At 32.8% G+C, this 16,050-nt stretch overlaps 1 protein-coding gene across 1 annotated transcript; it reads right to left on the bottom strand.

The window, feature by feature from the left end:
• Positions 1-1,310: 1,310 nt before the first annotated feature.
• Positions 1,311-6,220, bottom strand: LOC133675670 (HIPL1 protein). Its single transcript, XM_062097120.1, has 7 exons — positions 5,733-6,220; positions 5,468-5,625; positions 3,884-4,681; positions 3,588-3,807; positions 2,947-3,125; positions 2,150-2,391; positions 1,311-1,908 (listed from the first exon to the last, which is right to left on the bottom strand). Exons 1-7 carry the CDS (start codon positions 5,827-5,829, stop codon positions 1,509-1,511), a joined length of 2,094 nt encoding a protein of 697 aa, XP_061953104.1. The 5' UTR covers positions 5,830-6,220; the 3' UTR covers positions 1,311-1,508.
• Between the last annotated feature and the right edge of the window lie 9,830 nt (positions 6,221-16,050).

Below are 16,050 nucleotides of genomic sequence, written 5' to 3'. Positions count from 1 at the left end.
CTTTTAATATTTAAGAATTATAAACTTATATATAAGATATTTTCATGATATTAAAATAAAAAAATAATATAATAAAATATTATTTGACTTTAAAATGGTTAGACTTGACTAATAAAGTCTCGATTCACCTTACTAGGCCAATCTACTTTAATCAATATATAATAAAATAAAACAAAGTCTTAGAAAAAATCAAACAAATAAAAAATGCAATTTACTTTAGATAAGGTATATTAGGGGTGATATTATCTTTCTTATACAACTAGTTTCCTTACCTAAACTCTAAATACTAGTTAGGGTTTTTAATTATCAAAATACTTGGTGGTGATCCCAAACCTTTTAAACTATAAAAAACAAAATTTTCTTATTCTCTTCGCACCCAAAACCTGATCTAGAAAAACAATCACCATGACATCACACACATGTGATAATAAGTAAGACCAATTTGTCTAATGCTAAAGAGACTTTTGAACACTCTCTCAAATATAGTAAAAGAGATGGTAATGTTTACTGATATCTCCAAGTATTTCTATAAGGCTACTTGCTTAGGGATGATCTAGTCATTTGATGTTGATTGATTAAAGAATGATTGATTTTGTGAGAAATTATTTGGTTGTTATGCAGGGAATTATAAAGATGAGTTTAGATTGGCGATTTATATAGCATCAAATGGTGTCAAAGTGAATGGTTAAAGATTGGTATTGCTGAGATTGATTTTCTAATTGGATTTTTATTAATTATTTCAACAAACTCTAGGTTGAAAACAATTGGTTTCATCTCATACATTGTATTGTCCTCTCCCTTATCGACATACTTTTATTTTCTTTAATTAACTTTAAAAATGCTTAAGATTATTCCGGAACAAAATGAAGATGAAATTAAGATAAAAGTTGAAATTGGTTAAATAATTAAAAATTAAAAAGTCAAGAATTGAATTGAAAGAGATGAAAAAAAAAATGCAATACCATTTTAACACAGTAAGGGATGAAATTAAGAAGAAATATTAAAAAAAAAGGTTGAAATAAGCTAAATAATTAAAAAATCTAACAATACTTTTAACCTTTTAAGTCTCTTTACATATGAAAAATCTCCATGCAAAATATGTGGAATGAATATCATTTGATGACCGTTATTGAGATTAGTAATTATAAACTGGTTAGACTTGAGAAACATCAGCGTAGAAGAAGAAGAAGAAGAAAATCCAACATAAATGGCACAACTTTTGCTTGCATAATTGTTCTTCTTTTCGTGTTTTGGTTCACGGTCAGGAGTAAAGCAGCTTGTATAATTGACTGTATCATAGGCAAACACAATTAAGCACAGAGCAATCCCGCATTCCTCCCTCATTATTTCGTGAAAAACGACTGAGTTTCTAATGGAACTTACATCTTCCTCGCCATAATAGTCCCAAAATAATCAATACTAAGAAAAGTTAGAAGTCTATTATACAATAATCTCATGCTCCTGGACTAGTACAAAGCTCCTATACAACATACATCAGTCTCGATTAGCTAGATAACACCCAACAAAAGCAGCAGCAAAAAAGAGAACAGGGCTAGAATCCTGATAAATGAACCACGTAACTGGCTTGCATTTGAAGGGGGTGAAGTAGGACTTGGGCTTCCAACAGCGGTGACATTTTCCTTCGAGCAAGTGTAATTGCAGCGACTTGGACGAACGACTCTATAAACACCACTGCTGGCTAGGATAAAATTATCCTTGCGGTTGTCCTCCCCAAATGAGAAAATGTAACCCAAAGATGGCAGAGCACTTCCTGGCAAAGAGGTGCACTTGATGGGAGAGTCCCTCCCACAGCTGAAGGGGATTTTTCTGGTGGTAAAGTTACCACTATTTTCTGGTGTTTCAGTGCCTGCCCACATGGCTCCAGCATACAAATCTCCATACAAGTACCTGAAAGAACGATAGTGGATTAGCAAGGTAACCACAACATCGTCAATCGAAAGGAGCGTGTTGGTGGCCCCAAGAAAGTTCATTTCCCTGTCAGGAAGATGTGTAGGCAGATTGGTTTTTGAAAGTGAGCAGTATCCCCTGAGAATGACTTTTAAATAGCTCTTCTAATTGTTCATTCACACACAGCAACCAATCACTATGGTTTCTAAATATCAGAACAAAACCTGCAAACCTTACATACCTTCCATACATGCATGGATCTATCTGAGAGCGATAGAAATAACCACCCGTGATGGATGCTGACCCTTCATTCTTGTTTATGTCAGAGTGATAGTATCCCAAAACAGGGAAAATTGGGCTAATGGACTCTGAAGATGTATTTCCTCCTGGTGACTGTTGAGGACTAAAGGGATTGGGTCCCTCATAAACACGCCAACCATAGTTCCCGCCCTTAGTGATGACATTCACCTCTTCATATGTATCCTATACAACATGACCAAGCAAAAGTGAGAACACCTTACCAAATTTAGAAATTTGTGGCACATAAGTGGATTTTCCTACTAATTCATCTCAAGGATGTTCTTATATGAATTGCTGTACCCCATTATGCTTTTGATAGCACCATTCTTCATAAGAATTTTAATAAGTCTGTTTGCAACAAATTTCAATATAAACCTGATGGTGTTTCTGCTTCATTTGCTGCTCATGGGATGGGGTAAAGAATGATAATCTTGAAGAACAAGCTAGCATGCAGGGGTTATAAATTCTCTTTTAAAGCATGAAGGAAAATCTGATGTTTTTTTTAAAAAAATTATTATTTCAAAGGCTTAATTGATATACAAGGGACCTAAGCTTTTCTAGGAAGGTGAATAATAACCTTCATGGAAATAATACCCTTTGCTGCCACTCTGTTACTACTTCAGCCAGGGCACAGGAAAACAAAGAGAGAAGAAAATTGCAGTCATAGGATTCAAGAAATTTACTTTATATATATAAACTGTTTGTCAAAATATTTTGGAAGAAAAACACATCACAAACCTGGCCAACATCTGCACACATGAAGTAGGAAGGCCTTTCTGAATCAAAGCTACAGCGCCAGGGATTCCTTACGCCTAAAGCCCATATTTCTGGTTTCAAATCACTATCTTCACTATATGGATTATCTTTGGGGATGGAGTAGTTTCCCCATAGATCAAGTTTATCTATTTCTGCAGCACCTGCAAGTCCATGAAAAGAAACAAGATAATTAATTCTTTCAGCTATGCAACTCGGCTTCACAATCCACCACTTTGCTGAAAAGGGTGAAAAGAAAACAGGAGCCTCATTTCTATGAACTCCATAGCTTCAATTTTGAAATTCTCAAGGTCTTTTCATTTATCCTTTCCGAATGGATCGAAAAGATTCATGAGAGAAGAAATTTTTTACAAGATTTCTCTACATTCCAAAAAGGAAAAACAAGACCAAGGGCTTTACCTGCATTTCTAACCTTTTTAGTTGCCCTGAGGCAAGCCAGGTAACAAAGAGTTTACAATTCAAAGTATATAAAGGTTACGAACCGAGATGAGAAAATTGGATCACAAGCAATGTTGATGACAAGGATTATATGAGATGCATCATATTGTTATTAACTCAAATCTACAAGGAAGTCATTAAAAAAGTCGCTCTCTTCAGACACTCACTTGGTATATTATCAACATCAAGCCGCATGATTTTTCCAAGCAATGATTTCTTGTTTTGTGAAAAATTGTGAGGATCACCACCTACACCACCCCCATCTCCCATCATGAAGTATAAATACCCATCACTAGGTCCAAAGAGAATCTGTCCTCCATGATGAGATGTAAATGGAAGGCCCATTGTAAATATCCTTCTTACTTCCAAGGGTTTCGCAGTTGTTACCTGGAAAATTATCAAAACTCAGTCATGATCATGGACTAAAATATGAATATAAATTCCTGTGTAAGAAGATGTATACCAAGGAAGCCTTGGTTGCTGTGTCATTAGCTGTATACTCTGCAATAACAGTTTGATATTGGCATGGTTGGGCACCGTTGTCAGGAGCTAGTTTTGAAGGATCACAATTGACATCTGAGTTGCATGAACATCTGCCGGTACATCCTGGCCACTTCACCTTATCACAATTAAACGAGGCAAAAAACCGACCATTTTGTGCAAAGTTTGGATGAAATGCCATCCCCATCATTCCAAATTCAGTATTAAAATACACTTCATCTGTTAGATCAATAAAAGGACTGGACTCGTCAAAGCCCAATGTCTCTCCTGATCCTTGTTCAGGAATAGTTGCCAACCAAATCTTACCCTGTTGGCTCGAGAAGAAAGCACGGTTAGATCCATCTGGATGCGCAACCATACTGAGGTAAGATCCATTCCCAATTTTCTCAAGGCACAAGCCATGTGGGTCACTTGGTGTTTCAGTGTTATTGAGTTTAACAGGTTCACCAGCATAACATACTGATTCATCTGTAGATGCTCCACCAAATGCATTGCAGAAGTCGCCTTTTGACTGCCAGACAACAGTCAATTTGTTGAAACTGGAATTTGCTGGCGATCCAGTTTGACCTTGTAAGGAAGGTGCGAAGGGGGAATTCAATACATTTACATTTTGACATGTATCCCATACATTAGAGCAGAAGTCATTTGCTGCTTGGCTAGACTGTGATGAATTTGCTGAAACAGTAGAATTGCAAAGAACAGCAACTGGCCTTGGTACAGAGCTTACAGTAAATAACTCGGCTGAATATGGATCGCATCCCTGTAAACCATGATAGAAAAATCAATCACAAAGTGTTCTTCAAATTAGATAATTGTGTGGAGACCATCTAGATTGGAATTAGAAGAAACACTTCACCATGAATGAGCAAGATCTATGTTGTCTCTAAAATGAAAAGTCCATTGCATTGTTATGTGCAAAAGATATACAGGGCGTTATGAAATAGATCACAAATTGACTAGGAGAGCTTCCGGAGAAGTTCATTTTGAGATGCTTATTTTTGTTTTGTCCTCCAAGTGGCATTTGAGTCCATAATACATGGGGAGTGGGGACTATCTATGCATCCCTTTTGCAACCATGACAAAGGAGCTTGTATCGGAATCCTTAACAGTATGAAATCGTCAGTGGTCATAATCGGAAGTAGGATAGATTGATTTTGGACATTTTAATGCATTGCCCATTAAAAGAGAGTGCTCTGACAATTAGTTTATGCCAAGAAAAACCATAAAGAATGAAGCTGCTAACACTCTTCTAACCAACAACTATGCACAAACCTATCTGGGTTCAGGCAAGAGAGCAATCCTGTGGATTATCAGCAATTCATAAGAAAAAAAATCCAGCAAACAGCGTCCAATACAAATTCAATACATAAACATACAAGACTTTATATATGAAAATAAGGTGGATAGAAAATGAAAAGATAGATATTCAAAATGAAAACACAAACGAAACAAGCCCCGAGATAGCATGTGAAGTTATTATCAAGTAACAAATGTCCTGATACACACACAGCCTATGCCGAAATTAAAAGTGAAACAAAAGCCTTACAGCACAAAGGATGGATTTCAAAAGTGAGGCACAGGCAGCATCAGAGATGTTCATGGCTTGAAATTGCTTCTGTAACTGTAAATCATGTGTGGAATTGCAGCAGCTGCTCCCATTGTAAGGACAAAAACTCAGAGTGGTGTTCAAGGTAAAGGGTGCCCCTATAACCCGCAAAAAAATCAACAAAAGACAAAGAAAATGACAAACAAGCCAATAAAGTTTCCAAGTACAAACTGAAATAATTAAACACTACAGGACCAGAACTCACTTGAATCAGTACACAAGGGATGAGAAAAGGATGGATCAGGAAGCAACAGCAGCAGCAAGTTCAAGAACAGGAAGGAAATAGCAGTAACTGCTCCCATCACAACAAACAGAAAAGAGGGGAAAACAGATCGCCCCAGCACAAGATTCTCCCTTCTTATCTATTCCAGGAACATCTTAGGGAGCAAAAGTCTTATGTTGACATAATTTAGAGGGACAAAAAGCTTTTCTGGGTTTTCAACACTCTGCCCCCTACAAACTGCTCCACCTTTCATTGTCCTTAAAGTCAGCTTCCAGAAGGGAAATCCTTGTCAAGTATTTTTCTTTCTCAAATTAGTTGTTAATTCATCTCTCGTTGATCGTGCACTAGAGTTCCCAGTTGAGGAGCTTTTGACATTGTCTCAGCTTCACGGATTCAATATTTCATAAAGTAATTGGGCGGGTTTCACACAGTTGACTCCCTCTCTGCTACCTTATCTTTAAAATGGCCATGATACCGGAGTGTTTTATATTTTTTTTTTTAGCAATTATTTTCTAAAATAGTTTTTATTTAAAAATATATTAAAATAATTTATTTATAAAGAAATAAAATAAAACCGTTCAACAGAGAAGCCAGCAAGGAAAGACTCCACGATGCATGTGCTAACACACAGCCATAAAATAAGAAGGAAAAGACAAAAAAAGATTATGGCTTAATAAATGAGATATGCTCATCCCACTTGCTTATATATATATATATATATATATATATATATATATATATATATGTTTGTATGTATCAACGTGCTCGTCATCAATGCTGGACGACATGATCTGCTGTGAAATAATTGAATAATAAATGGGTCATGGTCTAATAATCTTTGAAAGCTTTGTTGAGTCAAAAGTAAGCTTTAACTGCGTAGACAATGAAAATTTATTAAAATATTTATTATTTTTATTTTATATATTAACATATTAAAATCTTGAAAAAATTAAAAGAATCGGTCTAATATTTTTTTTAAAATAAAACACCTTTAAAAGAAGCTGGATTTTGCGCGATGGGGATGTTTTTTATTCAAAGAAATGAGGTTTGTCTTGCAACTAGACAAATCACCCAGCCGTGTTCTTTTTTTTCTTTTAAAAATTATGTTTTTTTTTTAAAAAAATATAAACAGCGTGTAAATCACTGGTTGTGTCCACTAGCCAGGGACAGAAGGTTCGTATGGTTGAGATACAATAAAGCAATTGGCGGAAAGGAAGGAGTTCAAGACTTTCGTGATAAATCTCAACCACAAAAATTCATCACAATATTTTTATACTCATCTAATCCTCTAAGTAGTGGTCTAGTATTAAGAGCTTAGAATCAAGAGGTTTGCTTTCTTTGTGATTTCAGGTTTGAGCCATGTGGTTGCTCATATGATGGCCACTAGAGGCTTACATGGTCGTTAACTTCAGAGCCCGTGGGATTAGTCGAGGTGCGCGCAAACTGGCCCGGACAACCACGTTAAACTAAAAAAAAAATATTTAGATAAAATTTTTTTGAGGGATGTAGTTTAACTATTCATATCCTAGATTTGTTTCCTAAAAGTTACTACTTTGAGTCTCATAAATCTCAGGGTCATTGAAAACTTACATGGTCGTTAACTTCAGGGCTCGTATGATTAGTCGAGGTGCGCGTAAGTTGGCCAAGATATTCACATTAATAAAAAAATAAAAATAAATAAAAATATTTAGACAAAAAATCTTGAACAATTGATCAGACTTTGAGTTTGTTCCCTAAAAGTCACTCGTTCGAGTCTCGCAAACCTCAGGGTTACTGGAGACTTACATAGTCGTTAACTTCAGGACCCGTGAGAATAGTCTAGCCACGTGCAAGCTGACCCAGACACCCACGTTAATAATAAAAAATATTTAGACAAAAAAAAACACATATCTAAATTTTAGAAAACACATTTAACTAATTAGATTTTTTTGGTGTACAAAATTTTATTTTGGAATTTTAGAAATCCAAAAACATGTAATGGGTTTTATATAAAAAAAATTCTTTACAAGATTATATATCTATAATGTTATATTATGTATACAATTACATTATATACCATAAACTTTATATAGTACGATAAATCTCTCCTTTTTTTTTTTTTTTTTGTCTTTAAACCAATTTAACTGCTACTGCAACTACAACTTGAGAACAAAGAGGTTTCTTAAATAACTGTCAAAACAATGGCTGTACCTTGAAGAGAAAAAAATTATTGTATATATATATATATATATATAACTAGTTATCTATCAATGTGATGCCGTGGGTCAGTTTTCCATATATCTTTTTATTTAGTTTTTTTACAATTAAAGTAGATATTTGTACGAATTTAGATTTCAAAGAAAAAAATACATTTTGTTTAACGATCTTTTTTAATATAACATATCTTTTTATGAGCAAAAAAGAAATGAAAACTAAAATAAAGGTTCATAAAAGTTTTAAAATTTTGAAATAATTATAAAAAAATACATTTCTTTAATCTAAAATCCCTTTCTTTATTAATGCATTTTTTTTTAATAAAAACATGTTTTGTAATGGAAAGCACCAATATTTAATTTAAAAACTTACAATGGCCTGTAAAGAAATTTTAAAAAATATATTAAAATAACACCTTGATATTTTGTGTGTGATTAAATGGAAAAAAAAATTAGTGTTATAAAATCATGAAAAAATAAATAAAAAAAATGAATTTTATTTTCATTATATTTGCATGAGCATATTCTTAAAAAAAAAGTTCTTTATATTTGGTATATAATAATTAAAATATAATTGCTAATATTAACATAAAAACCTATAGTGTTATTCAAAAACCATGGAAAAATAACTAATAATTTAACTATTATTTTAATTAGTTTACTTAAAGTGGATTTTAATTAAAATCTAAAAGCAATAATTTATGAAAATAAAAGGACCTAAAAGGCTTTCTACATGACTAGGTGTTGGAGGTAAAATATATGTGCCTAGATTTATTTATTTTTTAAGAACAGACAACCCATTATCTATCCTATTTTTTTAAAAAATACATATACATGTTATCCATATTGACAGACGAAGTGTCAACTACTAGTTTAGATTCCAATAAATGATTGTTGAAAAGCAGGGGTCCAAGTTTTAAAACCCTAAAAACTCATTTTCAACCTTTTTTTCACTTGAAAAACCCTAATAAATATTATTAACCCACATTAAACCAATTTCTAACCTCAAAAGACCTTTCAATCAGTCAAAAAAATAAAAATAAAAATGAAAAACGTATATTTTCAAACCTTGATCTATATTTTGGCAAGATAAAATTTCCAAACACCCTAATGGATCTCCTCTTAGAAAGATGAACCTACGAACATCAAGATTAAGTTTTGTTTGTTTCTTGAATGTGAAAAACCAACCTTTATCTTTCTCCTTTTCTTTTTCTCAAATTTGATTAGGGTGAATGGAAAGTATTGGTGGCAAGAGCGAAAAGTTTTCTAGATTTGAAAATATTGTTTTATGCTTTATTAACAATATAAGAGGGATGAGATAAAGAAGATAAATATATAGAATGATAAGGGAGAGAACTATTTCCTGAGTTAAAGTGGAATCGGTGGCACCTTGGGTAAAGGCAGAGCAAAAACATTACTTAATATAGGTGGTTAAAATGTGGTTTTATCAATTTTAGAGCAATAAGATGTCGAAGTAGAATGAGTAAAGGTGTGTGAAGGATGAGTTGTTTCTGAATTAGAAAGTGCAAAGTTCATGGTAGTTATTTATGCGAGAGGTATTTAGCAAATAAAAAGAGGAATCAGGTGAAGATTAAGTATAAGGAGAAGAATTGCTTGCTAAATACTTTTTTAATAAAAGAAGAAACAAATTTTAAAATCAATTATGAAGTGACACATAAATTGAGTGATCAAATATGTTTTAAAGGAAAAAAAATTTGACAAGTATTTACATGTTTAGAAGTGAATCTTTATTAATGATGGTATCAAAACAAGTAAAAGCATGAATTTTTAAAGAGTAACCAAGGAACATGCATGGTCGAGGACAAGTTTTTAACTTATGTTTTGCATATAGCCTTAACCAAGGGTAACATAGATAACCAAAAACATGTAAAAATTAGTAGTTAGAATGATGGTGGAAATGTTTATAATAAAGGGTGTGATTATGTAAAACCAGAGTAGAGATGTGATTAATCAGGTATATGGTGATTTGGAAGGAAAATGTCTAAAATTCAAGGGGAATTGTTGTATGATGAAGAAGTATGATGCCAATATTGATAATACAATGTGTTTGTGCTTAGTTGAGTTGATATGTTCAAGAGTGTAAAGAGGAGAGGTGATGTGTTAAGCCAAACTCTGTTACGGTATGTGAAAGAGCTTGGCATTCTCCTTCATCATCTATATATATTATTTTAATTTTGATATTAAAAAACTTTTCAATTAATGTTTTACATTGCTAAACTAACATAAGGCATTTTAGATTTAAGATTCAAAGGATACAATCAAGTGTATTTGGTGAAATAATTGACAAAAATAATACAATATCAAAATTATCAAAATAAATGACAAGGAATGGACCTTAAACATCTAAATAAATAACTTAAAAAGGTTTATCACACACAATTAAAGTGCATTGAAAAGGAATTTTATGAATTTTATTATATAAGTAGGAGTCATAAAAGTTTTGAGAAATAAAAAGATAAAAAAAAATAATATTTTAACTAGCAAGTAATCTTTGTTAGATAGACAAAGATGGGTGGCCAAGTCATTGATGCCATAGTTGAAAGGAAGATATAAAAGAGGTGGGAGGATGTGAGAATGGCTTAATATGCGAAAGATATGATAGTTATGCATATAAATTGTTCATAATTTGACCTCAGACCAAGGATACCTTTTTTTTTAGATCCTTCATAAGAAAATGGTTGGGGAAAAACTCAATCAAAGTGTTATTTTGTTTGTAAAATTGAAAGAATGATATAAGATTTTTTTTAATTAAAGGTGTATGCAAGTTATTATTTAACATAAAAGAGACTATCAATGAGTCAATATTAGTAGAACTAACATAAAGATTGAAATTTCATTACCACTTATTGTTATCACTTTCAGCAATCACATCCTTATTATTAACTTAGTTAGAGTGTATAGAAAGATTTTGGTGATCAAATGTAAGATAATTTTTGGCTCTTAAGTCTAACACTTGTTTGAAGAATTGGAATCACAATCCACATAGTTAGCTTACGACCAAAAAGTCTATACGCAAGAGTGATAGGTTTTTACACTATGTCCTAACTTGTCACATAATTGACCAAAAAATATGTGACAGCCTTGAAGAGTAGTCATGCTGTTAATTAGGTGAAGAATGTTGTTGAGAGTAATAAAATATACCTCGTGAATCATAGCCATGACTTGCACTAGAAATAGGATGATGTTGTTGGCCATGATAGTTTGAATTTTCAAAATTTATTAGCTGACTAAAATTTTAAGGTTGGCTAAAATATCCATTGGATTTATAAGTGGTGTATTGGCCACCTTTGTTTCCCTTTCCACCTCTACCATTGTAAGTTGTACTTTTTTTAAAGAATTGAACAGTGATTTGAACATCATCTTCTCGGTATCACTCAAAATCAACTTTTTATCAAAAAGTTTGTTATAGAGATCCTCAAATATAATAGTGTATCATTGACATGAATTGTAACGATTAATTCCTTGAACTCATCAACAAGGCCATTTAAAGTGTGATTAATAATTCCACGTCACTTAAAAGATGAACAATCAAGGCTAGATCATCAATAATACTCTTAACCTTATTCATATACCTAGCCAACACCAAGCCTTCTATCTTAATGATAATTGGAGTTGTAAGAAGAAATAACATATGGGTATTAGAGCAATTAACATAATTAGATTCTAATTGGTCTAGGCTTCAACCAATGATGAGAAACTATTAATAATGAAGTTAGTTATGTTGTGAATTGCTGCTTGGATGCCTAACAAAAAGAGTTGATCATGCTTTAACCAAAGTTGATAAATAAAAAGTGATTTCAAGACATGTAAAAGATCTATCAATATAGCCAAGAAGTCCATAGACAAAAAAAAGATTTGTCATCTGGGATTTCTAGGATTTGTCAATAACAAATGCAGTTTCCTCATTCTTTTGTAAGTTTGAATGGAACCTAAGATGAAGCATTGAAAGAGATTGTATTACTATTAAAAAAATTAGAGTTAACTTGACCACCACTAGTTAAGGGTGTAATGACATGAGGTTCTCCACAAGTTGGATTCTCTTTTAAATATGATATTAGTGAAGATGACACAAACATATCAAATTTAAAAGTAAAATAATAATAAAAAAAGAAATAAAGGATGATGAGAATCACTATGGGATCTATTAGAGGTGTCGATTTGATCAATTACAAGATAGACTAAAAAAAAATAAAAAGACACTTAATGAGCTTATTCAGAATATTTGGGCAAAGTAAAACTTTTTTACTTCAAAAAGAGATAATCAAGCTTTAATTAATGTGATTCATACAAAGAAACAAAATCCTTATTGGACTAGAAGCATTTTATAGTCTTGATAGTATAAGAAGAGGCGACAACAACTTGTGTTTCCTTTTATTTTATGGATTTTCACTTTGGCAAGGTTTTCATATTATTCAAGAACATTTTAGGCTTATTTTTTCTAATGCATGATTTTACGCTAACAAGCATAACTTTTAATTTAACAATTTGATTACGTTGATATTTTGCCAAAAGATTCTAAAGACTTATTTCCTACAGGGTTAGAATTTTATAATGATCAGACTTCGAGAAGGCTTTACAATAAAATACATAAGCTACTATACATGAATTGTATTATTTTTCTAGGTAGTTTAGGTTATTATTTCTATTTTATTTAAAACTCTTTTTTTTCATCCTTATTTAGGATGTTTTACATAGTATAAACAAAGTTATTTTGCTTGTATTTATGGGTTTTTTCAAGACAATTTATTTTATTTTAGAATAATATTGTGTGTATGAGATTGTTCATACTCTTAGCTCTTCATCAAAATCTTTAGAACTTGTCATAGATAAGTCTTTATGGCGTTCATTCTTATACTTTTAACTTTTGGTTGTTAGGATCTTTCATCCAATAACTTTTCTTATTTGATTTAATTAATCATTGGGTCAGGTTTTCTATCAATATGATTTTAGCTTTATTCGGTTATTTTTTATCCTAATTATGGATTCTAGGTTTTTTACCCTCTTGATTCACATAAGTTGGTATTAGAGTAATGCTCTAAAATCAAGTTTTATCTGTCTATCTATCTATCTTTTAATTTTTCACATTATTAGTCTTTGTTTTCAATTTTTGAATGTACAACAACTTTATAAAAAATGTTAAAAAGAGTTACTGCCAAATAGTATAAGAAAAAAAGGAAATCACATTAGTTAAAGTTTCTGTCACAATTAAAGATTACATATGAATTCAGATTCTTGAGATATTGCAAGTCACATTAGTTTATATTTGATTAGTGGGTATTGTTTTATTTAAAATTGATTTCGGATTATTAAAACTATAAAATTTTAATTTAAGATCTTAAGAACATTACAAATCAGATTCTTCCGATTTAGGTTGCTATAACAATGGGTTATTTTGTTGAGCATATGTTAGTTTTGAGATTCATAGAGTCATTCTTAAATTCCATTTTCATATTCGTTTTGTTTTTGTTTTTGTATTCGTTTTTGCTTTTTGTTTGCATATTTGTTTTTGTATTCGTTTTTGCTTTTTGTTTGCATATTCATTTTGTTTTGTTTTCGTGTTCATTTTTTATATTGTTTTCTTGATTATCTTATGTCTTGAAATCCTTGGTTGGGCGTTACAAACTGAAATTCTTTATTGTTTTGATCAGTTCCCCATAAAACCAAATAGGAGAGCACAAGAGGTAAAAGGTAAAAAAAATGAGACTATAATCGTGAAAAGCAAAAATTCAAGTAAAACATTAGGTGGGGTGATATATTATTGAGTGTTAACATGTTAGAAAGTGAGTGGGTATATTTTTTATTACTAACATCAAATTTTAAATTTGACGATATTTTCCAACAGTGGATCATCACTTAAAAAGGAGAAGAACATATTATTATTATTATTATTATTATTATTATTATAAGCAATGCAATAGTAGTTTGAGCATATAAATATGGCGTTTAGTGATATAAGGGATCGATTGGACAAGAATTATGCTATGATTGCAAGTTTGTAAGAGAGGTCATGTAACACCCCACCCTAATAGCAAAATATTGTCCATTTTAGCCCATGAGCCCCATGAATTTGTTCTTAGCATCCATGCATGACCCCAAAACGCTTCTTATTAGTTAGGGTGACTATACTCATATAAGGCCCTCCCCCAAGTCTTTACTTCCCGATGTGAGATATTACAATTCACCCCTCTTAAAGAGTCTGACGACCCTGTCGGCACCATCAAACAACCAGTGAGTTGGGCTCTGATACTAAATTGTAAAACCATACCCCACTAGCAAGATATTGTCTGCTTTAGCCTACGAGCCTCGCGGATTTGTTCTTGACAGCCACATATGACCTCAAAACGCTTCTTATTAGTCAATGTGAGCATGCTCATATAAGACCCTCCCTCAAGTCCTCCTGAACACATGTGGATAAGTTGGTTGATGAGAATGAAGATGAAAACACCGATGAATTTGACCGTGTATCATTTTGCCAATAGGGTAGATTTCAACGAGAAAGAAATCATGGTGATGGAAGGTCTTAGTAAGCTAAGAATTTTGACTATAAAAAAATAGGAAGACATACAGGGTTTTGTGATGGCTTGGACAGAAACTTGGGGAGTATTGAGATTAAAATTTTATCCTTCCAAGGGAGGTGTCACACCCGGACATCACGACGACCGATTAAAATTTTTTAATAGAAAAGAAATAAATATCTAACATCTTGTTCTTGGAAGGAAAATATCTAGTTCAAAGAGTCGTCACCTAGTATTATGGTCACTAGGAACCCTAACTGGTGAACAGAAATTCTATGGTACATAACTGGTTACGCAAAAGAAAAGATGTTATTACCCTTTAAACGTCCTACTTAAGGCAAATTGTATTGCTGGTTTTGTCTAAAATTACTAAGGATTTGTTCTCCTCTTTTTTTTTTTGTTCCTCATATCATGTTCCTGACTCTGATGTCAATGAACAGTACCTACAAATATTTCTAACTCTGTCGTTGGTAAATATTATAAAAACCCAAAAAATATGATATTCCTGACTCTACCTTCAGTAAATAAGTTCGCAAAATTTTGAATCTTTAATGAAGAAGAAACAATTTTTCTATGCATTTTTTATTTTTGTTTAGCTTTTTTATTATTTGCTTTTTTTAGACAAGAACAAAAGGCATTGCATAACAGATTTGCAATTAACAGTGATAGTTCACAGATGGAGCATATAGTATAAAAAACAAAACACAAAGAGAAAAAATAAAATAAAGTGTAAGGGGCCCACAAATAAATCAACGAAGTTCCCCAAATATTTTTGAAAATTTTCAATGTGTAAAAAGGGTTTGTTTAGCTAGATATCAAGATAAAAAGGTAATAAAATACATTGACAAGGCATAAAAGAATGTTTTGTCAAACATACCTTTAACAAAGCAATTTGGGTTGGTTAGGCGAGACCCAGACATAGCCCAGCAGTAAAATTTCTCCTTTTCTCTCTTCGCTTCTATGCGCTGGATCTAGTCCAACTGTATGGACTGGCCTGGGATAGATATAGTCAGTCCGGCCCAGCCAGAACCAGTAACTCGGGTGACTCATCTGCAGGCTTGCGTGAATTGTCCACGCACGCCTACTACAGTAGAGCTTTGCACGAAAGAATGGTGCTGATGCTCGTTGCTGGGGTTCTTCTTCTGCCTACGGTTTCTTCCCCTCTGTTTATTTTTATCTCGTCTTTTGTGCCCCTTTCTGGCTCTCTCTCTCTCTCTCTCGTTCTCTCTCGTCTAGTGCTCTCTCGTTTGTTCTCCCCCATTCTTTCTTTTTTTTTCCGCCTTTTATAGGCGTTTCTGGTGTGGATTTTATCCTTATCTCCCCAGGATACTGATCCTTGTGTGGAGATAAGGACTTTGGGCCTTTGTGTTCTTGTTGGATCGGGACACCAACAGTCCGGCCATTGCTGGACTGTTGGTGGCGGTTTCTTCAGCTCCCTGGTGCCTCGCGGTGGTGGAGGAACGTTGGCTGGAATGCGACTGAATGTTAAACCATTCGGTCAAGACCTGGACTGAGGGCGGCGAACGCCTGGCCTGAATTTTTCCGCATGCGGACTTTATCCTGTTTAAGACG

Source organism: Populus nigra, chromosome 16, assembly GCF_951802175.1.
Source record: "Populus nigra chromosome 16, ddPopNigr1.1, whole genome shotgun sequence".
Classification (NCBI taxonomy): Eukaryota; Viridiplantae; Streptophyta; class Magnoliopsida; order Malpighiales; family Salicaceae; genus Populus; species Populus nigra.
This window is presented reverse-complemented; position numbering and strand designations above follow the sequence as displayed.

Excerpts from the sequence above, each read along its gene's own strand:
- LOC133675670 (XM_062097120.1), bottom strand. The coding sequence starts at position 5,829 with ATGGGAGCAGTTACTGCTATTTCCTTCCTGTTCTTGAACTTGCTGCTG. Across the intron at positions 5,626-5,732 it reads TCCCTTGTGTACTGATTCAA|GGGCACCCTTTACCTTGAAC; the intron begins GTGAGTTCTGGT and ends TGCGGGTTATAG. Across the intron at positions 3,808-3,883 it reads CAGCAACCAAGGCTTCCTTG|GTAACAACTGCGAAACCCTT; the intron begins GTATACATCTTC and ends ATAATTTTCCAG.